Source organism: Dermacentor andersoni, chromosome 10, assembly GCF_023375885.2.
Source record: "Dermacentor andersoni chromosome 10, qqDerAnde1_hic_scaffold, whole genome shotgun sequence".
Lineage (NCBI taxonomy): Eukaryota > Metazoa > Arthropoda > Arachnida > Ixodida > Ixodidae > Dermacentor > Dermacentor andersoni.
The window spans coordinates 124,831,917-124,854,262 of record NC_092823.1 but is presented as its reverse complement, the minus strand read 5'-3'; the positions used below and the strand labels follow the sequence as shown (position 1 = coordinate 124,854,262).

At 43.5% G+C, this 22,346-nt stretch overlaps 1 protein-coding gene across 1 annotated transcript in view; it reads right to left on the bottom strand.

The window, feature by feature from the left end:
- Positions 1-22,346, bottom strand: part of LOC126544943 (A disintegrin and metalloproteinase with thrombospondin motifs like) — a 53,191-nt gene that overhangs the window by 30,475 nt on the left and 370 nt on the right. The window contains exons 2-9 of the mRNA XM_072284738.1: positions 17,460-17,653; positions 16,280-16,417; positions 11,112-11,183; positions 10,921-11,051; positions 7,767-7,816; positions 6,390-6,498; positions 3,730-3,870; positions 123-276 (exon numbers count right to left, since the gene is read on the bottom strand). Coding sequence (XP_072140839.1) covers positions 123-276; positions 3,730-3,870; positions 6,390-6,498; positions 7,767-7,816; positions 10,921-11,051; positions 11,112-11,183; positions 16,280-16,417; positions 17,460-17,653 — 989 coding nt within the window. The remainder of the gene's footprint in view (positions 1-122; positions 277-3,729; positions 3,871-6,389; positions 6,499-7,766; positions 7,817-10,920; positions 11,052-11,111; positions 11,184-16,279; positions 16,418-17,459; positions 17,654-22,346) is intronic.

The window sequence follows — 22,346 nt, the reverse complement described above, 5'->3', positions numbered from 1 at the left end:
TTTCGTCGATCTTCTTTTGTGTACTGAGTTTTGGAAGAGACCGTATATTTACGCATTAAACTTTAAAACAAAGATAGATGCAATGAATATACGATAAATCGTGGAGGAAGGAACTGCTTTACCTTGATATAGGTCACTTGTGGATGTTTTGGAAAGTAGAATTTGCAGTACTGCTCGCCACTCATCAGTTCTCCAGGGAGCTTCTTAGAGTCGTCGGGTAAAAGAACGATATGGCGGTTTTGGTTGGTGTCCTTTAAGCAGTAAGACTGAGGAGACCTGCGCACAATGGGAATAGTGGTACGATTTCTTCGTATAGAACTTGTTTATCAAAGTTTACCAGAAGAACAGCGGTCCCGTCTTCTTACCCCAGTATCCAGTCTATGTGTCTAAGGTCGTGTATGTGGGCCATGAAATTCCATAACTTCCCATGATATAAGTAGATTGTTTTAGACCTCAATGTGCCCTACATAGCCAGATAGTTGTCTTGACAACCATGAGATATAAACCATAGCTTCTGAACTTGAAAGGTCAACGTATTATTTACCGCGTCACCAAGTTCGTCACGTCACAAATACCATGTGTATTGGTTAATTGACTGTTAATGCATTTTAAACAGCGCCAAAATACATAGACAAGGAAGAGAATGTGACCAGGGCGGAGTCTTAGTTGACTGCCCGGTTCTAAAGTTCACGTAATACGTGACGCCTGTGGTTGAAAGGATGTTACAAATTCGCTTGTATGGCCACGAATGGCACTGGATAGCACTTCGATGGCTAGATCTTGAAGACCTACACAAATAGCGAAGTACGGGTGGACTGTTGCCGTGGTAATTCTGTCATAAAAGCGCACGCGTAACGCAGGTGTAAGTTCACCTCCCCCAAGCGGTAAGTTTTTCATTCAGTTTCATTCCTCTGTGATGTATCAACTCTACATTTTTGCCAAGATTGGTTGATCCCATTTCGGGCGAAAAACAACTGGCTCAAAGTATTTAGTAAAGTTTATTATATCTCTCTTTCTTGCTATATGCTTTTCCTGGCTTCACTCTGTAGGCTTTACGTGACTGTGACCAACAACCGAAACTCTTGGTGTGCCGTATTGTTTTCACCCACATCATCTTACATCGTGTAATATAACTGGTTAAATCTCTCCCCCGACTCCCTTGCGGCAGTAAAGTCCATTGATCAATCATTTGATCCATCGGTTCATTCGCGATAATCATCGTGTATGTGGTTTGGTGGCGCAAGTGCCAACGATGGCCAAAGGGTCTCAAGAAACGATATGGTGTAGGTGATGGTGCGGTCAATGAGAAGTGGTATTTGTGAAATGACTGTACAGTGGCTTAAAAATAGCCGCTGTAATTCACTTAAATGCACTGTACATTTGTTAAAACTATGACAATGAGACGTCAGGTTTGCTATGAATAAAAAACGTAATCTATGAAGGGCGATACACTAAAAGACGTCAGTGCTAGTAGCACTACTGCCTAACCACAACCTTCAGTCTCAAAAGTACACAATCACATGCCATGCAAAGCGGTACTGTGGCACCTGCAGCCCCTAGTGATCGGGTGTGTCATGGTCCCCTGGGATGATGACCTGCAATGTACTAATATCATGTAAAATCTTTAATACTGACTTATTGTAAAAAATTGCTTGCTCTCCCGTAATCAAGAGTAGATGTGTGCATGAAATGGCAACCGGCAGAGCAGATTAGTTGGAGATGATACTAGCCACGAACTTAAAATGAGCGTAGTGCATGTTCGCAGCGGCACAGCCCACCACACCGCACCACGCCATACTGTTATTGGTTCATATGGACGCTGCCCAGCTAGAAGAAAAGCGCCTGATGGAGGCGCCCCAGAGCGTGGCGCCATCTCTCGAGGCCCCGCAAGAACCGCGCCACGCAACTGACGGACCGCTTTCGTTTAAAAGAGCGCAGGCAACCCTGTCTCAGCGCTGATACATGACAATGAAGTGTATGCTGCCCTGAATCTGCATGTTTACGGTCCCTATTGGGAATGACGAATAAAACTTCTTCCCCTTCCCTTGACCCCATCCCGGGCAAACAATTAAGTTGTTCTCTCTCTCAGCCAGCTAGAAGCTACAGCTTAAGTGATATTGTGAGCAAACATTAGGATGAACTCGAAAGCAATTTTCTTTGTAACTTCTTTGAGCAGTAACTAGCGCATGTAATGCGGTCCTGTACAAAGGGTAGGGGGCCAGAGACCACATCTTAACTTTTGACTGGTTGCCCGGATGTTCTCCTTTGAGTTCCCGGATAACGGCTCTAGCTTTTTGGCTCAAGGTCGCTTGAAAGTCACCAACAACGGGAGCTAAAAGCATTATTTGCTTAAAATGTTTCTTTACCAAGGATAATTGCTGGCTTAAGCGGAACGTGATATCTCCAGGTTAAAGTAAATTATTTTTTTACGTAGAGGTTCTGGTTCTTTGCATTCTACCAATACATAGTTCCTCCCAGAACGAGGGCCACCCAATCGGGTGGTTTTATCGTGTATGAGAAATCTCTCCTATATATACGCGAAACAGAAGTCCCAGTGAAGTGACGAAATAATAAGAACGTGTCACGATAGCTCTACGCATGTGTGGCGACAGGGATAGGGGCTGATTCGCGCAAGCTTCGTGAAACACTATAAAGCCTCGCGTTCAGAAAACACCGAAACCTTTCTCTCAGTGTATTATGAGACAAATACGAACGCAAGAGAAAGAGGCCGACAACGCGGTGCTGCCCGAAACAAAAAGACCAATAAGTCGACAACAAATATTTTCGAAAACTCCACCCGTGCGACACATGCGTATAAACTTAGGAAAATATTTACAGAGCTGGAGGCAACAACGGACATTCATGAGCCTTATAAAAATCAATCTCTAGAGTGGATGGTGAAAAATGAAGACCAGCTGATAGATTCATTCGAGTTCGGCGCGTGCGCTACTTGTTGAGAATTTTTGGAGATATTGTGTTTGTCAGGTTTTCATTAAGTTTTAATTTTGAGTGACACAATCGCCCCTCTTCATCTCCTGTGGTATTGCTTGGCGCTTACGACAATCCGACGCATGGTTAACAATTGACCGGAATTTCAGTTCATTAGAACCCACGTGAAGCTGAGACAGCGCTATTACAGTTTGGCGTAGCAAGCGGTGCAACTTCATGCGCCAAAGTGAAAAGGCGTAATTTTTTTTTTCACGCTCCGCTCGGGATGTAGAGTAAATCCCAAACACTTATCAGTAAACGAAGCGCAACACAACAAGGTGAGAGCAGGAGCCAACGTTTCGACAAGTGGATTTCTCTTTTGTCAACGCGACATAAGCGACATACGAAAAAGACAAGTCCACTTTTCGCAACGTTGGCTTCTGCTCTCACTTTGTTATCGTGTCGCTCATCGTCTTGAATTTCCGTTTCCCGCATTCCCCATATTATCAGTAAACGAGTAGTTTTAAACATCACGACATGGGGTCAACGCATCGTAAATGTGATAACCGCGTTTCCAAGCGCATGTTTGCTCGAACACGTTTAAAACGGAGAACATAAGTGCTCTAGAGGTGATCGCCATTGCATCTCGTTCACTTTCAAAGCCGGAGCGCCTTCTTATGTTTGTTTATAGTTAGCCGGGTAGCAGGCAATTGGAGCTAAACGTCCCTGTTGCCTATTCATCCAGCTGGTGTTGCGTGCTTCTAGACTTTCGTACGCTGCGTTACTTCTGACGCTACTTACTGCAGAAAGGCAGCAATGGCTTTCTTGCTGCAATCGGAGAAACAAAAAATATTTCTTCCTGCGGTTGATGGATTCATGATGTAGCCGTCTGATGCCAGGCAACTACTTGAGGTGCCTTCGCCGTCATGGGGGGATGACAGTCTGCAAAAAGCGAATTTAATTTTCGTTATACACCGTTCGATCTGAGACAGTACATCGATGAACTAACTCTACACGTCTCCCTTAACCCACTATGCAGCAGATTCTGCGCGTGCTGTTCTTTGGAACTAATGTCAGCCCGTCAAGCTGAGTATGAATCAATCAACTTGATACAACGAATGAAAGGGAATACACAGGTGAATTAACCTAATCTTTCTGAGTTCAATGCTATACGAATGCCTCCACCATGGTATTTATTAGAGTAGCGAACAGCCAACAAAACCGCAGCTAAGAGAATCCAATATTGTAGTGCAATAATTAGATCAGAAAGGAAAATAAAAACATGCGCAACAAAATTATGCCCAGAAAATCCCTGATTATTGGACGATAATTTCACAGACTAAACAACCGTCGTGAGAACAGCTCCTTTTTGAAAGTACGAAATGAAGAAATACTCTTTTTTATCATGTGGCTAAAGATGGTTCCAAAATGACAGCACTTCGTAGAAAAGAACATGTACCGAATGATGCGTGCGTTGTCAAGGTAACGGAAAACTTATTCTCAAGGTAAATTGTGTTAGAACAAAGGAAACGACTAGGAGTTATGATGAACTGTCGATAACTGTGACAGAAGAAAATAATTTTGTCGCAGGTACTGCAGACACCCCGGATTGAAAGACGCTCCAAGTGCTAGAACCATGTTTTGTGTATCTTTAACTGAGTGTTCATTTTTACGTTAAAGGGAAATATCAGTTTATTTCTGTCTTTCTGTCTTTTGTGCCATTGGCATTCTTCGGGAAGTTCACGCTGCTTAAGGGCGCTATCTTCCAGTCTGTATAATCACTTTCCCATCAACTTGGGCCAATCGGTGGTCCCTAGCCTACTGGGTATAGCATCAGGCTCCTGTGCTGAAGGAACAACGTTGGGAACCAACCGTCAGGCCAACTTGTGTCATTAGGTATGTGTCACAGGGCATGTGCCCTGTGATTGATGTGCCCTGTGAATTTCTTTGACGCCATCTTGGGTCCCTGGGTACCTACTCTCGAACTAAAAAAAATAAATAAAAATTGTATTCTGCTTGGCGGAATTCAGTGCGCGTCATTTGCACTGAATCTTGTTTGAATGTAGATTCACACAGGCGCCACGCACGCACTTCACTGCAGTGCTACTAGATGATGCGGTGAGCCGGTTGCACACATGCCTCATGTATAACGTGTCCCTGCGGCTGCAATGCGGTGTATTGCTACAGTGGTTGAATGCTAATTTCTCATTAACACTGTCATTCGTCGTAAGTTGAGCTCTAAATTTTTCTTGTTGTTGCCACGGTTCACCAAAACTCGCAAAAGAAAGCCGCATGTACAAATCTCTACACCGTAACTGAAGGCGCTATTACGACCTCGGGATATCTTCACTATGGGCTGGACAAAAAATTACGTTGCAGGATTGAACCGCGGAGCAATTTTGTAGTAATGTGCTAATACTTGTACTTTTGAAATAGGGGAGAAAAGATAATTAGGCGACTTTCTTGTAACGGCGCTTAGGACAGAAGCATAGATTTTTCAAATGACTAGCGATAATAAACTAGGAAAATTGGGCAAATTAGAGTAATGACTTTTAGATGAAAGAGCCAGACGATTGCTCATACAATGCAAGACTTGGAACTTTTCATATCTGAGAAGTTTGTAACAGGTGTCCCTGAAGGAACAGCGTTGGGAACCAACCGTCAGGCCAACTTGTGTCATTAGGTATGTGTCACAGGGCATGTGCCCTGTGACACATACCCCCATAAAGGGCATGTGCCCTTTATTCCGCAACAGGTGCTATTATACATGCGAAAAGATGCTGCTGCCATTGTCTGGGTGCAGTGTAATGAATTCGAGCCAGTGATCCGAAATTCAACTGTTGAAGAGTGCACATGTGACAACCTTATAGCAGACGGCCACGAATGATGCGACTGTTTATGAGGCTCGCACTAGAGTGAGCATGAAGCAGGCGAGATCGCGGCTTTACAAAGATGCTCGCTTCATTTTCGCCCGGCGGTAGGTAAAGAAACAACGTTCACACCACCCGTGTCCGCACCCTGGGGGCGTGACAATTACGCTTTTCGGCTGTTCAGTCCTGGTTTTATGGATAGAACCGCCCAGAATTCATTACACACTGCATGTTGAAATTGGCATCGTCATCTTTTTATGCCTGGAACCAATCACGAGCTCGGAGGACCGGCGCCAAGTCTTGTAACTATGACAGTCGTCTGACCTTTTTGGTTAGAAAGATAATTAGGTTAATTTGCATAGTAACATGTCCAGTGACTGTTTCGAGTCATTTTAACATATCTGTTCATGTGGTAACAGCCCTCACGAGCATAGTGCTTCATCATACTGCGTTCGCTGTTTCATGATATTTCGTACGCTTTCTCTGAAGGCGCAAGCGTGAAGTAGCGAGACATTATTGATGCACAGACCAAAGATTGCTATTATGATCAGTATTGTACCATCTAATCGGCTGATGCCTAAAGGTACTTACAAGTGTGCGATTTCGTGAGCAGCAACGTTTACGCCCGAAAAGTGACCCGGATTGTCCTCTCCTATGCCGACTTTCTTTATTCCGCAAGCTTTGCCCAGATAGGCTACACCTGCACAACAACACCACGGTGTACTTCTTGGCGCCAACATAGTATAGGACACCAACCAAACTTCCGTTATTAAACACCATCATAAACATGTGTATTGACGCGTTTCTTTTTTTTTAATCCCAGCATGTTGAGACAACGTTATTATTGTGAAACGATGAAACTAATTTGCCGATAGAGAGGTGAACACGGAATAATGCGACGTGTCACAAATTGAAAAATTCCATTTTCAATAATAAAAAACCACAAGAAAAAGTGGTTATATATCCCGACAGCTGTGATCACATGTTCTGTTAATGAATTGCTACTAATTAAATTGTGAGGTTTCACGTGCCGTAACCACCACGTGATTTGGAGACACGCCCTAATGGGAAACTCAGGATTACTTTTAACTGTCTGAGGTGCCTTAACGTGCTCCTTAATCCAAGTATGTGATTTTTTTCTGGAGTTTCAAGTGTCAAAACCATGATTTAAATGTGAGGCACACCGTAGTGGGAGACTCCTCATTTATTTTGACCGCCAGCGGATCTATAACGTGCCTGAGTACGTGATGACACGCTTCCTGGCCTTTAATATCTTGTGCAGTGAATAGTATTGTCTGGTCATTCTACTCACACCCGTTCCTTCTTAAAAAAGGTGGTAATAAATACACAAGAAATTATGCGAAGCTTCTGTTAGTAGAAACGTATGACAGTGGCCGCGACAAGTTTCGTTACTTACATGCCTCGAAACTAATCAATAAAAACATGTTAGGCTGCTGAGCACGAGATCGCGGGATCGAATCCCGGCCACGGCGGCCACATTTCGATGGAGGCGAAATGCGAGAACACCCGCGTACTTAGATTTAGGTGCACGTTAAAGAACCCCAGGTGGTCAAAATTTCCGGAGTCCTCCACTACGGCGTGCCTCATAATCAGAAAGTGGTTTTGGCACGTAAAACCCCATAATTTTTTCAATAAAAACAAAAGAAAATGAAGGCTCAATTTTTTCTTTCTACATAGTAATCATTTTATTGCATAATAAAAGATGTAAATACATGATCTCTCCAGTGAAAAAACATAATACGTGCTATGATTTAAGAATTTCACACCGCAGAAAACTGGGGTTAACCAGTCTTTCAGTAAGGCACTTGCAATGCCTATAGTTGCGGCAAACTGAACACCCAGTCATGGCTTCTCAAATGTCAATGCTAAGTAATACGAACATATAGGCTAGGTACACTGATGGAATCTGCAGCCTTAGGTCTCAATGTGAGCCATTGCCATTCTTACCTGCTGCGTCGGTACTTACGCCCCCAGGCACTAGGTCCACTATGTCTCGTCTGAAAGCAAGCAAGAGAAAAAGCTATGTTGGCATATTAAATATGCACTCTAGTACTATAACCTTTCAGCAATCTGATGCACAAACATACAAGTAGAGGCAAGCTGAAAGATCAGATCGCCGCGAAGGCGGAGGGAGGACATTTTTCTTTCAAACTTTCATGACCCATTGTCATTACTATTTGTGTAGCTTGTAGTGCATGTATACACTTGACCTAAAAAATGGCATACAGACAGCCTCGAAGGTAAGTCGTTCAGCCACGATGGCAGACACGAATAATCTGTTATAAAAGCGCCACTAGAAAGAACTCCGGTTACCTAGCAAAAATCTTACGCAGGATTAATAAGATAGATGATAGTTACGCAAGAGTGTACCATTTGTTCTTTAACTCCACTGGAATGAAAAAAAAAAACAGTATACATGTATTGCAAGAACGAAGGTTCTAAAGCCACGCTTACACGCTATGAATCCCTTTACAATGACCACAACAATGAATTCTGCCACTTTTAACGTTTATTTTCACCAAAATATATTCAAATGCGCGAGCCAATTCCTTTCTATTAACTGACTGACGGTAACTACTGAGGTACGCGGACTGCAATGAGTTTTTGCTTCAACGGCTATCAGTGGCCTCTCGATGCAAACTGTTGCTCAGCACCTACAGCTGAAAAAATACGTTTTTCGCGTCCCATACAAACAGAATATCTAAAGCCATTGATCGACATGACAAAATATTCTACAATTCTCATTTATGTATCGAATAGTCTGCGAAGAAGATCGTCTTCTTGAACATATCGCTAAATATACTAACTACTGCACTTTCGTAGCGCCCCTGAAAGATGCCGCGATTAACGTTACGCTGTAAAGAGGTGCAAGATAAATACATTCTGTGTTTCTTACAGTGAACTTTGAGTAACGAATTCCGACTGCTTTCATAATTGCTTTCATTTAATTTGTTCGTGAAAATATCTCGACTTCTGAAAGCTTTATTTCTGTAAATGCATCTCATCTTCACTGAACTTTGCGGGCTCATGACCTGAACGGTCTTCGTTTCCTTCCTCTACATAGCTTTTCGGAAACTTTTTCGCATTCGTACAATGCACATCCTTTCTAGCAATCTCTTCATATGTCAAAATATTCATGCCGTAATGTTATGTGAATAATTGTGTCATTGCGTAGATACAATATTGTTGATTAAGAAATTTAACAACTGTGATCGTGTCTTATGCTTGCTTAAATCGTATATTTTTGTAAACGATATTGTTGTACGGTGTCCTCCGCCCCTGAAAAAGGTTTTTAAGCAGATTACTGGATGAACACGAAGAGTCAAAGCATCTGAAAAAAAACTAATTACTAGAAAACAGCAGCAACACCTTTTACGCCTTTTCACAACACACATTACAAACTGATGAAGATTCGGCTTTAGGTGTTTTGCATCACCTGAAAAAGCCCAGCCTCCCCTCAATGATCTAAGCACATACGGTTGCAGCATATTTACAAAATGTTCCACATGATGCTTGCAACGTCACTAAGCAAAATTCAAACATGCTCTATGTCTCACGAAACAGTAGTAACGAATACAAAAATAATGTGTACAAAGCTGAAATACCATTCAGCAATGCAAATTATATAGTACGCATAACAGCAGTTAAAATTAGTGATTGGTAATAGGAAAATTAATAATCTACATAAGTGGTATTGTTCATGAGCCATCACTACAAATCTTTGTACTGCAGCATGTAATGACCGGCAACATGCAGGTAGGTGCATATCGGCACTGTGACCGGGCGTTCATGACGCTAGCACCCATAACTTCAAAGGGGTGATTTGTGATTCAATGCACTAAAGTAAATGTACTTTTTAATGTTGCCCCTTTATGATTCACGCTGTCGATGTTTTTGTCGATAATCAGAATCGAGCTTGTGCAGTAGCTTACATTATTTTGTATATCGAGGTGTAATCCGATGCTACTCTTGACTGTGTGCTCTACAGCATTTGGAATTGTAGAGGGAGAGAAAATTTTAATGATCTGAAATGCCGGGGGGGGCCTAAAGTACGTTCCTCCAGCCAACTACTCTGTGCTAGAGTGAATAGGGAAAGAAAGAGGGAAAGACAGGAGCATGATGGGCGATGATGACTACCGAAGTGCAGCCATTGAGGCAGCTTTGCGGAAGCAGAAGTACTACGTTAAGCAACTTATCTTTTCAAACAACAAGGCTACACTGCAGTTACTACAACATGGCTTGTCCCTGTAGACAAATATAGCAAGCGTGCGTTACCCACTTTTAAGAAGTTAAGCAATACGAGTTTGGCCATCGTTTCTTCCGTGGCTACCTTCACACATCGGCGTAGGAGCCAACGAGGCGTCTCACAGTCTTGCGAGCACAGGTTTTAAATTCAAGCCATCCGAGAAGGCTCCGCTTTCGTTCATTGGGTTCACTGGGGCAACCTTGTGTGACTAAGGGATCACACAGAGCCGTCCTCGGCCCCACTCTCGCGAGGTCAGCGAAAGCTTTTGTTCACAGAGCAATGACCTGTGACGCGTGGGGACGAGTGTCGAACATTAAGAAGGTGAATAGCTTTCTTTAGCTCTTTGAGCTGTGATCGTCATGGCCGGTGGTCGGACTTTTACCGCCGATTCAAAGATACCCCTGCAAAGGGTGCCTGCTCTCGCGGGACCGAGTTATGGGGGCTGTTCGCTGCCGAACGCTATTTTAACGCTTTTTCAGACGCATGAGCTGAAAGATATACACTACCACCACCACAGATGGGCGGTTTAATAGCTCTATTCTCCGAAGAATTACTCACCACACAAAAACACTCTAATAATCTCAGTACACCAAATGTACTCCTTCAAATACAGCGCCTTAATAACGCGAATAGCTTCCTAGAAAAGCTCAGCTTTTCAATACATTGACGATGATCGTCGTTGGGTTCTGCGCATAATTTTTTACTACGGTAGCCCATGTTTATTACTTGAGTGGCCGTCAAACTGACACTTTCGTTTTCCACGAATAGTTCTCATCCAAGAACTGCGGCTACTAGGCTACAGCCATTTACTAGTGTGCGCTTGATTTTGTATTAGGAAGCTTAGAGATTACTCACCCGGTAACCAGGAAGACGACGTCTGCCACCCGTATTGAACGGTTTCTCCAAGTGTATTGCTGCAACTTCAATAGGGTTTCATTGGAGACAAGTGTGCCATCGGGACGCGGATCTAGATAAGGCTCTGTTCCCTGAAGAAAACATAACTGTCTTATAAAAAAGAACGAGTTATTCAGAGGGATTTCACTTACAGTTGCGGACATCTCGATGGCAATGAGTGCTATGAACCCTGGAGTATCGAGTTGCTGCATTCGTAGACTGACCTGAAAATATTACCTCCCGATCAGAATTCTACGGCCCAGTAGTCTTGTGCTGCACGAATATTTCTACTGCACTCATTATGAAAATAAGTTAGGGACGAGATTTGTACTTCTTATTTTAATCGATTTTTTTACCTACCAATCTGTACGTTCAAATACACTTTCTTTTCAGAGTTATCTAGACGCGGACGTCCTTCACTTTCGGCTGCGTAAATTTTGTGCCGACAGGCTATAGCTTTTAAAAATGTTTGGTCCCTTCTAGCTGGAACTAAGTATTCTACCATCGCATTCGAGCGAAACTGCAATGCTTACGTATTTATCGCCTTTTGATAGGGTCATGTACGCAAAATAGGTATTCGCAGGTTGGTAAACAAATGCATAACCTGTAACAGTTTTCATGAAGTCACTGCAATGCAACGTTCTGTAAGAAAGTTTGTTTTGTGAATGGCGTTGTGTCCTATGCAGACATCGCAAGTTTTCATTCTACCGCTACTTCAACAAGCTTTTTCGTGAACATTTTTGTATCATAACCATAACGATGAAGTCACATTCGACTAGCGGCAGATGAAGCCATTTGAATAATCTTTGCAGCACTTTGACTGATGTTATCGCTATCGGCACCTATTTCGGAAAGATAGCCGTAATGATAGTCGGTTAATGCAGCACGCGGTACGGATGTATCATACGGTATAAAACTTATGGATATAATTCCTTTGTGCAGAAATATATTTGAAAAGTGTTACACAAGCGCTTACCGAGTTCCAGAAAGCCGCCAAGTATTCAACGTGCTCGTCTGTTTGAGTCCCAAAATGTGTAGCATGCATGTGGTCGCTGATGGCAAATAATTCGATGGTGAAGCTTTGTTGTGGAGCCCTCTCTTCTGCATCTAAAGAAAGCAGTTATTGTAGAAGCCTAAAATACAAAGTAGGGTCCGTAATAAACATCTGGAAAGTCTGTTTCCACTGAAAGCGACAGTAAACGTAATGACACAGTGAACACACAGCAACGACACATAAATAGTAAACACAACAACGACACGCCAATGTGAAGCATGTTGCTCATGTTATAGAGACATTGCGGTTGACTTGATTGGAATTACTTGTCAATGGTATACAAAAAGTATAGTTAGGTGAAGGTATATATGAGTTTGAGTTCTTTTCCGCGAGCATATAGCGTTTCGCCAAAGTTGAAGCCTCGCTATCAGTGGAGCTTCTGGAGACCCTCTATCACCGGCTTCGACTAAGCGTTGCGTACACAAGAATTCTCCTTTTGCGCGAATACGAGATCATAAGTCGAGGTTGCGGGATGTTCCACCTCGAGAAGTGTCTAAATATTAAAAAAAAAACGTCTTGCTTGAGTGCCTAACTTAGACGAAATCTACGCCGATGCCGGAGATGAAGATGGAAAAGCACGACCGAGGCTGCGTGACCTTGAAGAGGGTGCTGGGTTACCGGACTCGCGCGTACACACATTAATGTTCCTGCTGGGCAGCAGTGCGCATACCGCAACATGCTGTACCCACTGGTCTGAGCGGAACGAGTAGTGAACGCCAAGCTAAATGTATCTAATACTTTCATTGGGCGCCAAGAAATGCCGACGGTTTTTCCATCGGCCTAATTGAGGTGCGACGCCTGCATTATCGCCGGCGGCCCTTGTCATCGTGCCATCAAACTGAGCTGCCTTCAGCGCAACGCCAAACCTTGCTATCACCTTCAGTGCTTCACCTTTGAGCGAAAACTGGCGATTCTTTCTCTTTCTGTATTTTTTCTATTCTACACACCTACTAGTAGGGTCTTTCTGCTTGTCCGACCTATTTTTTTGAGAGTGGCATTTAGGCGAATATGCACCGGCTAAACACTGCTTTTCGATGCAAACGACCCCGCATGCACTAACACTCACGTACTGGATACCCATTAAATAAACTCAGATGATGAAAATCATTCCGGAGCCACATCGACCTTTGTACTTTCTCTACATTGAGAACGGAACACTGATTTGATGTGTACTCTGGGTTTCCAACTTTTTTACTTGCTCCATGTTTTGAAGCCTTTTTTCCACTCCATGTTTTCAACCTTTGTGTGTTGTCTGAAGCTACAACAAGATAGACCGAGAATGACGCCTACATTGAGAGAACGAAAAACAAGACGAGCTGTCGTTTTCTGCGTATGTGTGCCAATTTGCGCCTTTCTTGTAATGGCTATTTGACCAAGTAGTTCACGAAAAAAAAGACTAATGAAACGTAATATTAGTACCGTTGGACAGAAGTTACAAAGAGGGATAAGGTGCTTCAGACATACGGCTTTCTGGACCAGTTCTTTTCATGCTGATACTTGGGAAAACCAGCAACGAAGTTGAGACGCAAACACGACAGAAAGAAGACACACCTCAATGCGTTGTGGTGTCTTCCTTTTGTCGTGTTTGCATCTAAGTTTTTTTCTGGTTTCCTCAAATGTCTGCATTAGAAAGGCTTTCTGAGGCACGTTATTCTTGTTTGTAACCTTTATACCGCAGTGTGCTACTCCATATGTCGGTCCCCGGCTTTATTTTATGTAAAATGAATAGAAACGTGCGCTGTACTGACCTGGTGCCGGTGCCTCTATTTCGTCTTCACCTGCCCCTGGAAAGCATAAATACTTGTTATCGGTGTGACAATGTTTTTATCAGTTAATTTGGTTAATTTAGCCTTTCAAATACTACGTAGGGACTCGAATTGCGTAATTGTTTAGTCAACTTTATTGCCATACATAAATGAATACGAAAAAAAAAAACAGAAGTTGCATACGCCAAATTGTAATACGCTTAGCGATAGAACCCTCTCAAGCTGTAGCACAGAACACGGGACAGGCACGCAATATACTGAGCCATATTCCCGATGTCGAGCTGCTCAACCTGATTTTTCGTGTTTTCATATTTGAGCTCTGTGTGCAATTCCTTATGAACCGGAGCATTTTTTTTTTTCAGAAGGCGTGTGAACGTTCCCCACAATGCGAGAAAAAGAGTGTCATTGTTTTGGGAGCGTTTAGAAGATATATTGCTCCTACACTCTAAAAATCGTTTACACCATTTGGGGCGTATATTTGCCACGCGACAATAATCGTCATCTCTCTTGCCCGCATTTCCTTTCTTGAAAACGCTGCGCTCGTTACTTTCATGTCGAGAACGCTCTGTCATGCTGATAACGCGCATGCCGTTCATGACTTGGAAGTACCGGGCTCGCAGCGTTAAAGAAAGGTAATGCGGGCAAGACAGGTGACGATTATTGTTGCGTGACAAATATACACCCCAAAGGGTGCATCTGTTTTTAGAGTGTAGAGCTTTGGTCGAACTCCCGTTGCCAGCCCTATCTGGGAAACGTCGTCTGTAAACTCGCCAGACGCAGTGCATCCTGTAACAATGTAACAGATGTCCCTTAACACCCCCAAATGCAAGTTAATCTCGTTTTATCGAAAGCGCGCAAAGTGTTTCCCTACTGGAATAATAATACCGCAGTTTCGACGGCCCCTTCTTATAAATATCTCGGCGTTTTTCTTTCATCGGACTTATACTAGACAACACGTGTAGGAACTGCCTCATCCAAAGCTCCTCAATCTCTCGGCTACCTGCGTAGAAACTTGCACAACGTGCCTTCTGATGTATAAAAATTAGCATGTCTTACTTATGTTCGCCCCCGACTAGGATACGCCTCATCCACATGGTCCCCATATCAAGATTATCTAATCCGTATGTGGCAAGCCGTTCAGAATAGGGCAGCCAGATTCATCTGGCAACTACGACTATCATTCGAGCATTATATACCCGAATGAAACAGGGACCTTGCATTCCAGTCATTAGAAGATCACCGTGTCATCGTTCTTTTGCGTCTGTTTCACAGGTACATCTATAGTAATAACTTTCACTCTTTGCCGCTTCATGCTCCTGCGCGCACATCTGGACGCATTCTCAATGAATTTAGTTTCGTGTGCATCCGTAGTCAAGTGCAGGCATTTAACTTATCACCACTACCTAGAGCTATTGCACATTGGAACAGTCTCCCGGATCAATTTGCATCCATCTCCAATCGTGAAACGTTCCGTGATAACATGAATTGGTTGCATGTTAATATTGCATAACGATGTTGCACTTTGCTATATTTCTGGTATATAATTACTGTCGCCCCTCTTACTCAATGCCCTTCAATGGGCCTGTAAGGTAATGTGAATAATGGATAGATGTGTGTTGTTTAATGGCGCAAGGACCAGGTATGGCGAAAGAGCGCCATGACTGATACTGCTGCGTTAAGTGCTGGTTGGTGAGTTACGATGATGGGTTGTAACATGGCTGTAAAGTGGCCTAAAATTAATCGCTATCGTAGAAGCGCAATTGTAATGTGAATAAATAAATAAACAAACAAATAAATACATAAATAAATAAATAGTTGCCAGTGTAGGTTTCACGCCTGGTGAAGCTCGAGCAATAATGAAGCCTATGCGCAAGTGCGAGCGGCAAAATTCATGATTGGACAAATAGGGTCAACGGTGATACACCGGAAATGCACTTTCGTTTGCACTAAGGGTAGATTAACGCTTAAGGTAAGATTGTGCTTTTATGACGTTCTAAATTTACAGCTATTGAATAGAGTTCACATTTTCCCATTTACCCTCAATTTTAAGCAGCCTACGCGGCAGAGTGAGCATAATGCTGGTATGTTACATGCTGCGTTAAATAACGTTCTGAGGAACTCCGTGGTCTTTTTTTTTGTTGATAATGGAGCTTACCTTTGGAAAACATTTCTTCCTTTCCATTACGCTGGGTGTGACAACTTATATTTTTCTTGAAAACTCTATTTTGCCCAGAACCGCATGAAACATTTCATCCCCAGCAAGCGTAAGTTGATTACCTAAAACTGACCATTGCGATAAAGCTCTCATTTCACAATCTTCTCGACTCACCGAGTGAGGTAGCGGCGTCTAGTGGTCCATTTCTCGAGACAACCTTTGATATTTTGTGCGCCGCTCCGCTTCTTGAGGATCTTTCATGGTTTAGGAGAGGCTCTATTCGATGCGTAAAATTCAGAAGACCGACCTGTACGGACACAGTGCGCTTTCTGAAAATTAACTTACCCTCACTTGGCCGGGATAGAAAGGTGCATGAGCCGTACTTACTACGTGGTAATGCCCATCTCTCAGAGGTTTCAGAATTAACGATGCTTGCTTGCCAGTGTCCTGGTACAGGTTCCTTTCGTGATACGGCCCATCAACCTAAGAGAAACTTTCTCGATGAACACCAATGCATTTTGTTATAACGCCAAATATATGATAGATGTGCGTCAGTTGTACACTACTGCGAAAGATTTTTTCTACTTCTTTTGTGCCACGTAGCCTAAACATATTGTCTTATGCGGATGACTTTAAGGCTGAGGTTCATCATAAATTTTAAATTAAATTTTATCAGTGAGAATTAATATATTTTGATATAACACAGAACATTTTATACACTTGCTCCAGTGTATACAAGGTTAATAGATTTATTGTATTTCCTTTCTGCCACACAACATACAAACAATTTGTGTTCTGATAAAAATGCCTTTCACGATGAGTACATCAATCTTAAGGTGAACTTTCTCACTGCAAACTAATATATTTGGATATCGTATTAACCGCAAATAAAGACGGGGACAGAGGGTACCGCCCGCGCTGCTTATGTGTTCTCCCCCTCTGTCCCCGTCTTTAGTTGCGGTCAATATGATATGCAGTAAACACAAACTAGGCCAAAGTGAAGTTCTTCTGAAGCTAGTATAGTTGGTCATACGATAACATATATGATTAAGGTACTTCCGTGTATGCTAGTGTGACTGAGTTCATGGGTTTAGGATTCAAGATTCATTTATTTCTCCAAGAGAAAAACGCCCGGGCCAAAAAGCTGCCTTGAAGCAACTTGACGGGGTCCGGGGCCCATTTACAAGATGGCAGCAGTGAAGGGAAAAAATACAATTTCACATACATTATGAATCAAGGAATCGTACACAATGCAGAATTACAATTGCACCTAATGTCAGACAAAAGTATAATTGAAATATACAATGCACTGGGAAACAAAAAAAAAAGCATAGAACAATGGTATAGCAGAAACAGGAGGTTTTAAACATAATAGCAATTCAACACTACGATATAGTAAATGAAGTTCATCTTCAGCATAGCACAACAAAGAGACATTTTTGACGCATAAATTAATTTTGGTATCCACAAACGTATGCGTCAGAAGGATACCTGTGGAAAATAAGGAATCGGCATCTATACTTACGTATCTCTGCTCAACTCCGGACTCTGTGACAACACGGAGCAAAACAGGGTCGGACAACACCGAAGCTTTAACTAGATCAAGGCTGTAGTCATCACCAATAACCAGAACTTTCGACGAAATGTCATTTCTCTGTTCGTACACTTGAGGAAAAACTGTGGTGCTGTCATCTGGCAATTTGCTTTCACTCCATATAGCTGCAAAAAGACAACTTGCGGACAAAAATACTTTGATGCTATTACTGCACATTATGCCTCTGTGAATAAATTACTTTTAAAATCGTTGCTGAAGTGGTCTGGGGTGGCTTGCACGGACATTTAATAACGAAAATACCGAATTTAAGAACACCTTCTTGAATGTTCCTCCATAAACAACGCCTAGTCGGCCAAAGAGCGTGTTCGTAAATTCGTTATTATTTTCGTTATGATATGTTCGGGCAAGCCAACCCTGGTCTCTATAAGCCAAGAGAAGGTCCTGTGAGCTTGCGATCAAATGCCGTGCGTCATCCGCTATCTGACTTGTACATCTCGTTAATACACTACAGCTGTTTTGCACCGACGCCTTACTACGGAGTAGGCGTGTTTGCTTAGTTTGACATTACAAACTTGAGCACTTAGGCCCATACGTACGCTCACACATAGTGAATACATGATGTCGATATAAGTAACTTGCACGTGACTTGATAGTCATTTCCAGTAAGGCGCAGCTGCCGGAGCCTTGTAGATGGAAACTATACTTTGATTAGTTACTGCGAGTTCAATCACGCAATTATACCATTTCTGCGGTGTGGTTTGGGTTCACGGTTCATCAACTTGTTCTGATATCAGACACACTGACCCTTTAAAGCAAGCAATTACTTCTAAACAGTTGAATTTTATGTTCCTGTGAGCTTTGTATGGCATAAACCTTTTATGTCATGCTGAGCGTTTGCTAAGGTTGTAGGTGCATCAGCTTATTCAGGCGTGCCGATGTGATAAAAGGAAGACGTTTACTCCATAAAAATTCACTTTCGAGAAGTCTATCGTACTACACTGAGCAAGGCGCTGACTTCTCGCTTCCCCACTTCTAAGTAATCTCGAGATAATTTTCAAATGTAGCATGCGCACAATCCTCACTTCGAAGAGGGAGGGGTGTGCGCCATCCACATGTAGGCACGTGCGAGTTGTACGAGTTATACTTGCCAGGGTTCTAACAGAAATTGCGAAGAGGAGGTTATGTAAAATTGAATGCAGGTGCCTATGCAGATGACTAGGACCATGAAATGTAAACCATGCGAGGCTGAATTGTCGAACGTTGCAAACTCGCGTGCATTCTTCTGTTGCCTCATGAAACAAACACACAATTAAGCCAAAGAAAGCGCAGGGGGAGAGAGAGAGAGGAATATAGGAAGGCAGAGATGTTAACCAGCCAATAGTCTGGTTGGCTACCCTACGCTGGGGAAAGGGAGAAGGGAAAGAGAGAGAAGGGAGAGAGAAGGTATAGATACGTGTAGGGACAGCACTTGAGTTAAAGCCGCTCAAGCAAACCAGAAGTTCTGAGAAAGCACAAAAGTGCCTGCACTGCCTTCTGAGCCGATGATCGGTCGGGACGGTGCTCGAGTACTGCCTGTTCACTCAGAGGACGATCATCTAATTTCCTCAATGTGTTGGACAAAGATTGCCTTTGTGCTTGAAACTGAGGACAAGGGCACAATAAGTGGTCAATGTTCTCCTCGCATCCGCAAGCATCACATGCAGGACTATCAGCCATTCCAATTAGTGCTTTGTAGGCATTTGTGATGGCAACTCCAAGCCATAACCGACCCAGAAGAGACGCTTCACGTCGGTGCAGACCGGCTGGAGCTCTGAGTTGAAGTGACTGGTTTAGTCTGTGCAGTCTTGTGCGCCTTGTATGTGCGGTATTCCACTGTGCTAAGGAGATCGTGCGTGCTAGAATGCAAAGTTGTCTAGCGGCGTCCGTCCTTGAGAGAGGAGTCGGGACGCAGCGGTCTTCTTGGATTGACGTCCAATCGGCATTATCGGCGTCATCATTTCTTATGATACAGGAATGACCTGGTATCCACTGAAAAAAGATATCATGGCGTTTTTCTCTTAAGTGATGTACAAGTTCCACGATTTCGCACGTGAGCTGATCGTGAGTTCCATTTCGGAGAAACGACTGCACACATTGAAGGCTGGCCTGGAATCGCAGGAGACTGCCCATTTTCTAGGACTTTCAGCATTCATCACATGAAGCGCGTCGCGGAGAGCCGCCAGCTCGGCAGCTGTAGATGTAGTGACATGGGAAGCTTTGAACCGCTGGGTTATTCTCATTGTTGGTATAACTACAGCGCCACCGGAACTGGTTGATGTAGTTGACCCATCAGTGCATACGTGCGTGTAGCGCAAGGGATATTGTTATGTGGCATAGAAATGCAGAAATAAGAAGGTACAGGCAAAAGGAAACTGAGATAAAAGGGAGTTTCCGCCTGTAGGAACCGAAGCTAGATCTCCCTCATTACGAGTGCGGCGTTTAAACCATGAAGTTGCACCGGCGGTCGTCACCCTAGGGAGACAGCTTCTTGGGTACTTGTCTATGTGCACTAGCTTAGGTCAGGGAGTATTAGTCAGTGCAACTCACGGCCACAGTGTTGGGTATGGAACATCCTTTTAACCGTAGGATATCATATAGTGCGTAAGTTTCGGATTAGGTTACTGGCCACTTAACCTGCTATGTTTCTCTGTGGCATCAAGGTGGCCGTATTCGAAGCTCTCGCTATGCAATGAGCAAAGAAAACATAAGTGGATTCTAGGGGCCCGAACCCTGCCACTGTTAGGATTTTCTATGAAGTTGCATTTTTCCGCTCATTAAACAAGCAACCTCACTGTGAAACTTGCATGCATATAGTAAAACCGCTGCGAAGACAGAAGTGCAAGTGTGATGGATTGCAAGTGTTCGTTAATATGGCTTATTTGGAAACGAATGCCAACATATCCCACATCGTTTTCTTTTTTTTTTCAAGACACTGCCCTTCTCTATTTCACTCCCGACTAACGCAGCGAGCGCCACAATTTGTGATCTTTTGATAATTACGTGGCATATTGATGACTGCTGGAGCACGTTTTTTGAATTGCATCTGTCTCTATGAGAGAGTAATTAGTTCGTCATGCATTCGAAGTTCCCTTTGTGCAGTAATTTGGTTCACACATGATGGATTCACTACGTTTTTCCCACATATTGAGCATCAATCAACAGCAAACACACAAGGGACTGTCGTATTGGAAGTTTAGCAACCCGGGGACGTATTCTGCGACAATCAATTTTGGCGACAACGTCGCCTCAGCGATACTATCGCCATCACGCACGCGCTGATTGGCTCGTTGAGCAAACTTGAATAAGCTGATTGGCTGGTTGAGCACTACGTCACGCGAAGGCCGCAGTGCCGAAGGCCGAAGTGATCGCCGCAGAATACGTCCCCTGTACCGAAATGTGTCTAACGTAGAATATTTGCAATGCGGCAAACATAAAAAAGAAATTAATGCTGCACTAATGGTGCTGCTTTTATTATATTCTTTATCGGCACCAACACGTATATGCGGGGATGGAGACACTTGTCTAGAACGCGCTCCTGACGGCCAAAGCAACTGCCAGACCTTCAGGCAACAGTCAGGTCGAGAGTAGACATTTCGTAAACGTATTGCCGCGCATACTCACATCCCGCTGTTTTCATACAGCGCGTTATCGCAAACTTCGTAAACGAAGTGCAGTGAACTTGCCTCGCGCTGTATATAGACAAGTGGGAAGAAACACCATTTTGTGGCTGTTAAAATATTTTAACATCTCTAATGGAATTCGGGTGACTCATGTGGAATGCCTGCAGTTAGGGACAATATAATTTCACGGCAAACCATAGTTTCCACGTATAACTTATTAAAAAAATGCTCGCTAATTAACTTTCTAATACTCCACTTTAAACGACGTGTCGCAATTGTGATACCGAAGGCCAGCAGTAAGCAACTCGTGTCTGCTTGGTAGAAATTTTCATGCAAGCCCTGCTTTTGTGCCGTCCATATTGAAAATCGTCTCAGAATGCACTGGTGTTTCAGTTCAGGTGGCCTCGAGCTCACCGAGAAATGCTTTCCGGAAACGTAACTGTAACGCCAATGTATTTCGCAGACAACTTAAAAAATAAAAAAACATATTTGGAAACTGACGCTATTCTTAGCATTTTCGCTAAAGTTCGGTTCTAAGGCGTAAGCCTTTAGTGGCTCATGAGTGTCCGGGCGCAGTCCGTAATGGACGCAGGAAAGCGGTGATCACCGATGAGGAGAGCAAGGAGAGGAGGCGCCACCGGCGAGGGGAGCAAGGAGAGGAGGTGCCACCGGCGAGGGGAGCAAGTAGAGGAGGCGCCACCGGCGAGGGAAGCAAGGAGAGGAGGTGCCACCGGCGAGGGGAGCAAGGAGAGGAGGCGCCGTGCAGTAGCGCTGTGCGAGTGGCCACGTGGGAGAACGCGCACATGCACGTGGGTGTGCGCGCACATCGGCGACAAACCTCGCTGCCATATGGCTGTGATGGCATCCCATGCTCGCGGCCACGGCGGCGTCCGTTCGCAGAACAGTTCAGACAAAAGCAACAGAGGCAGTCATAGATAGGTTTTCGCATATCGTACTTCAACTCAGCAGAGTCCCCATTGATATTTAATTTTGTTCTTCCAACAGGTGCCCCAAAGGGGGTAATAAACAGTTTATTAGAGAATATCTTTGTCTACCTCACCATCGCGATTTTTATGCTCCTAATTACCGCCTATTTTAGAAATGCAACTGAAAACCATGAAAGTGCCATCGGTCGTAGGCGATGTGAAAAAAAAATGGCGTCTTAAAAAAAACATCGGGAACAGCGGCGGGCATGTAT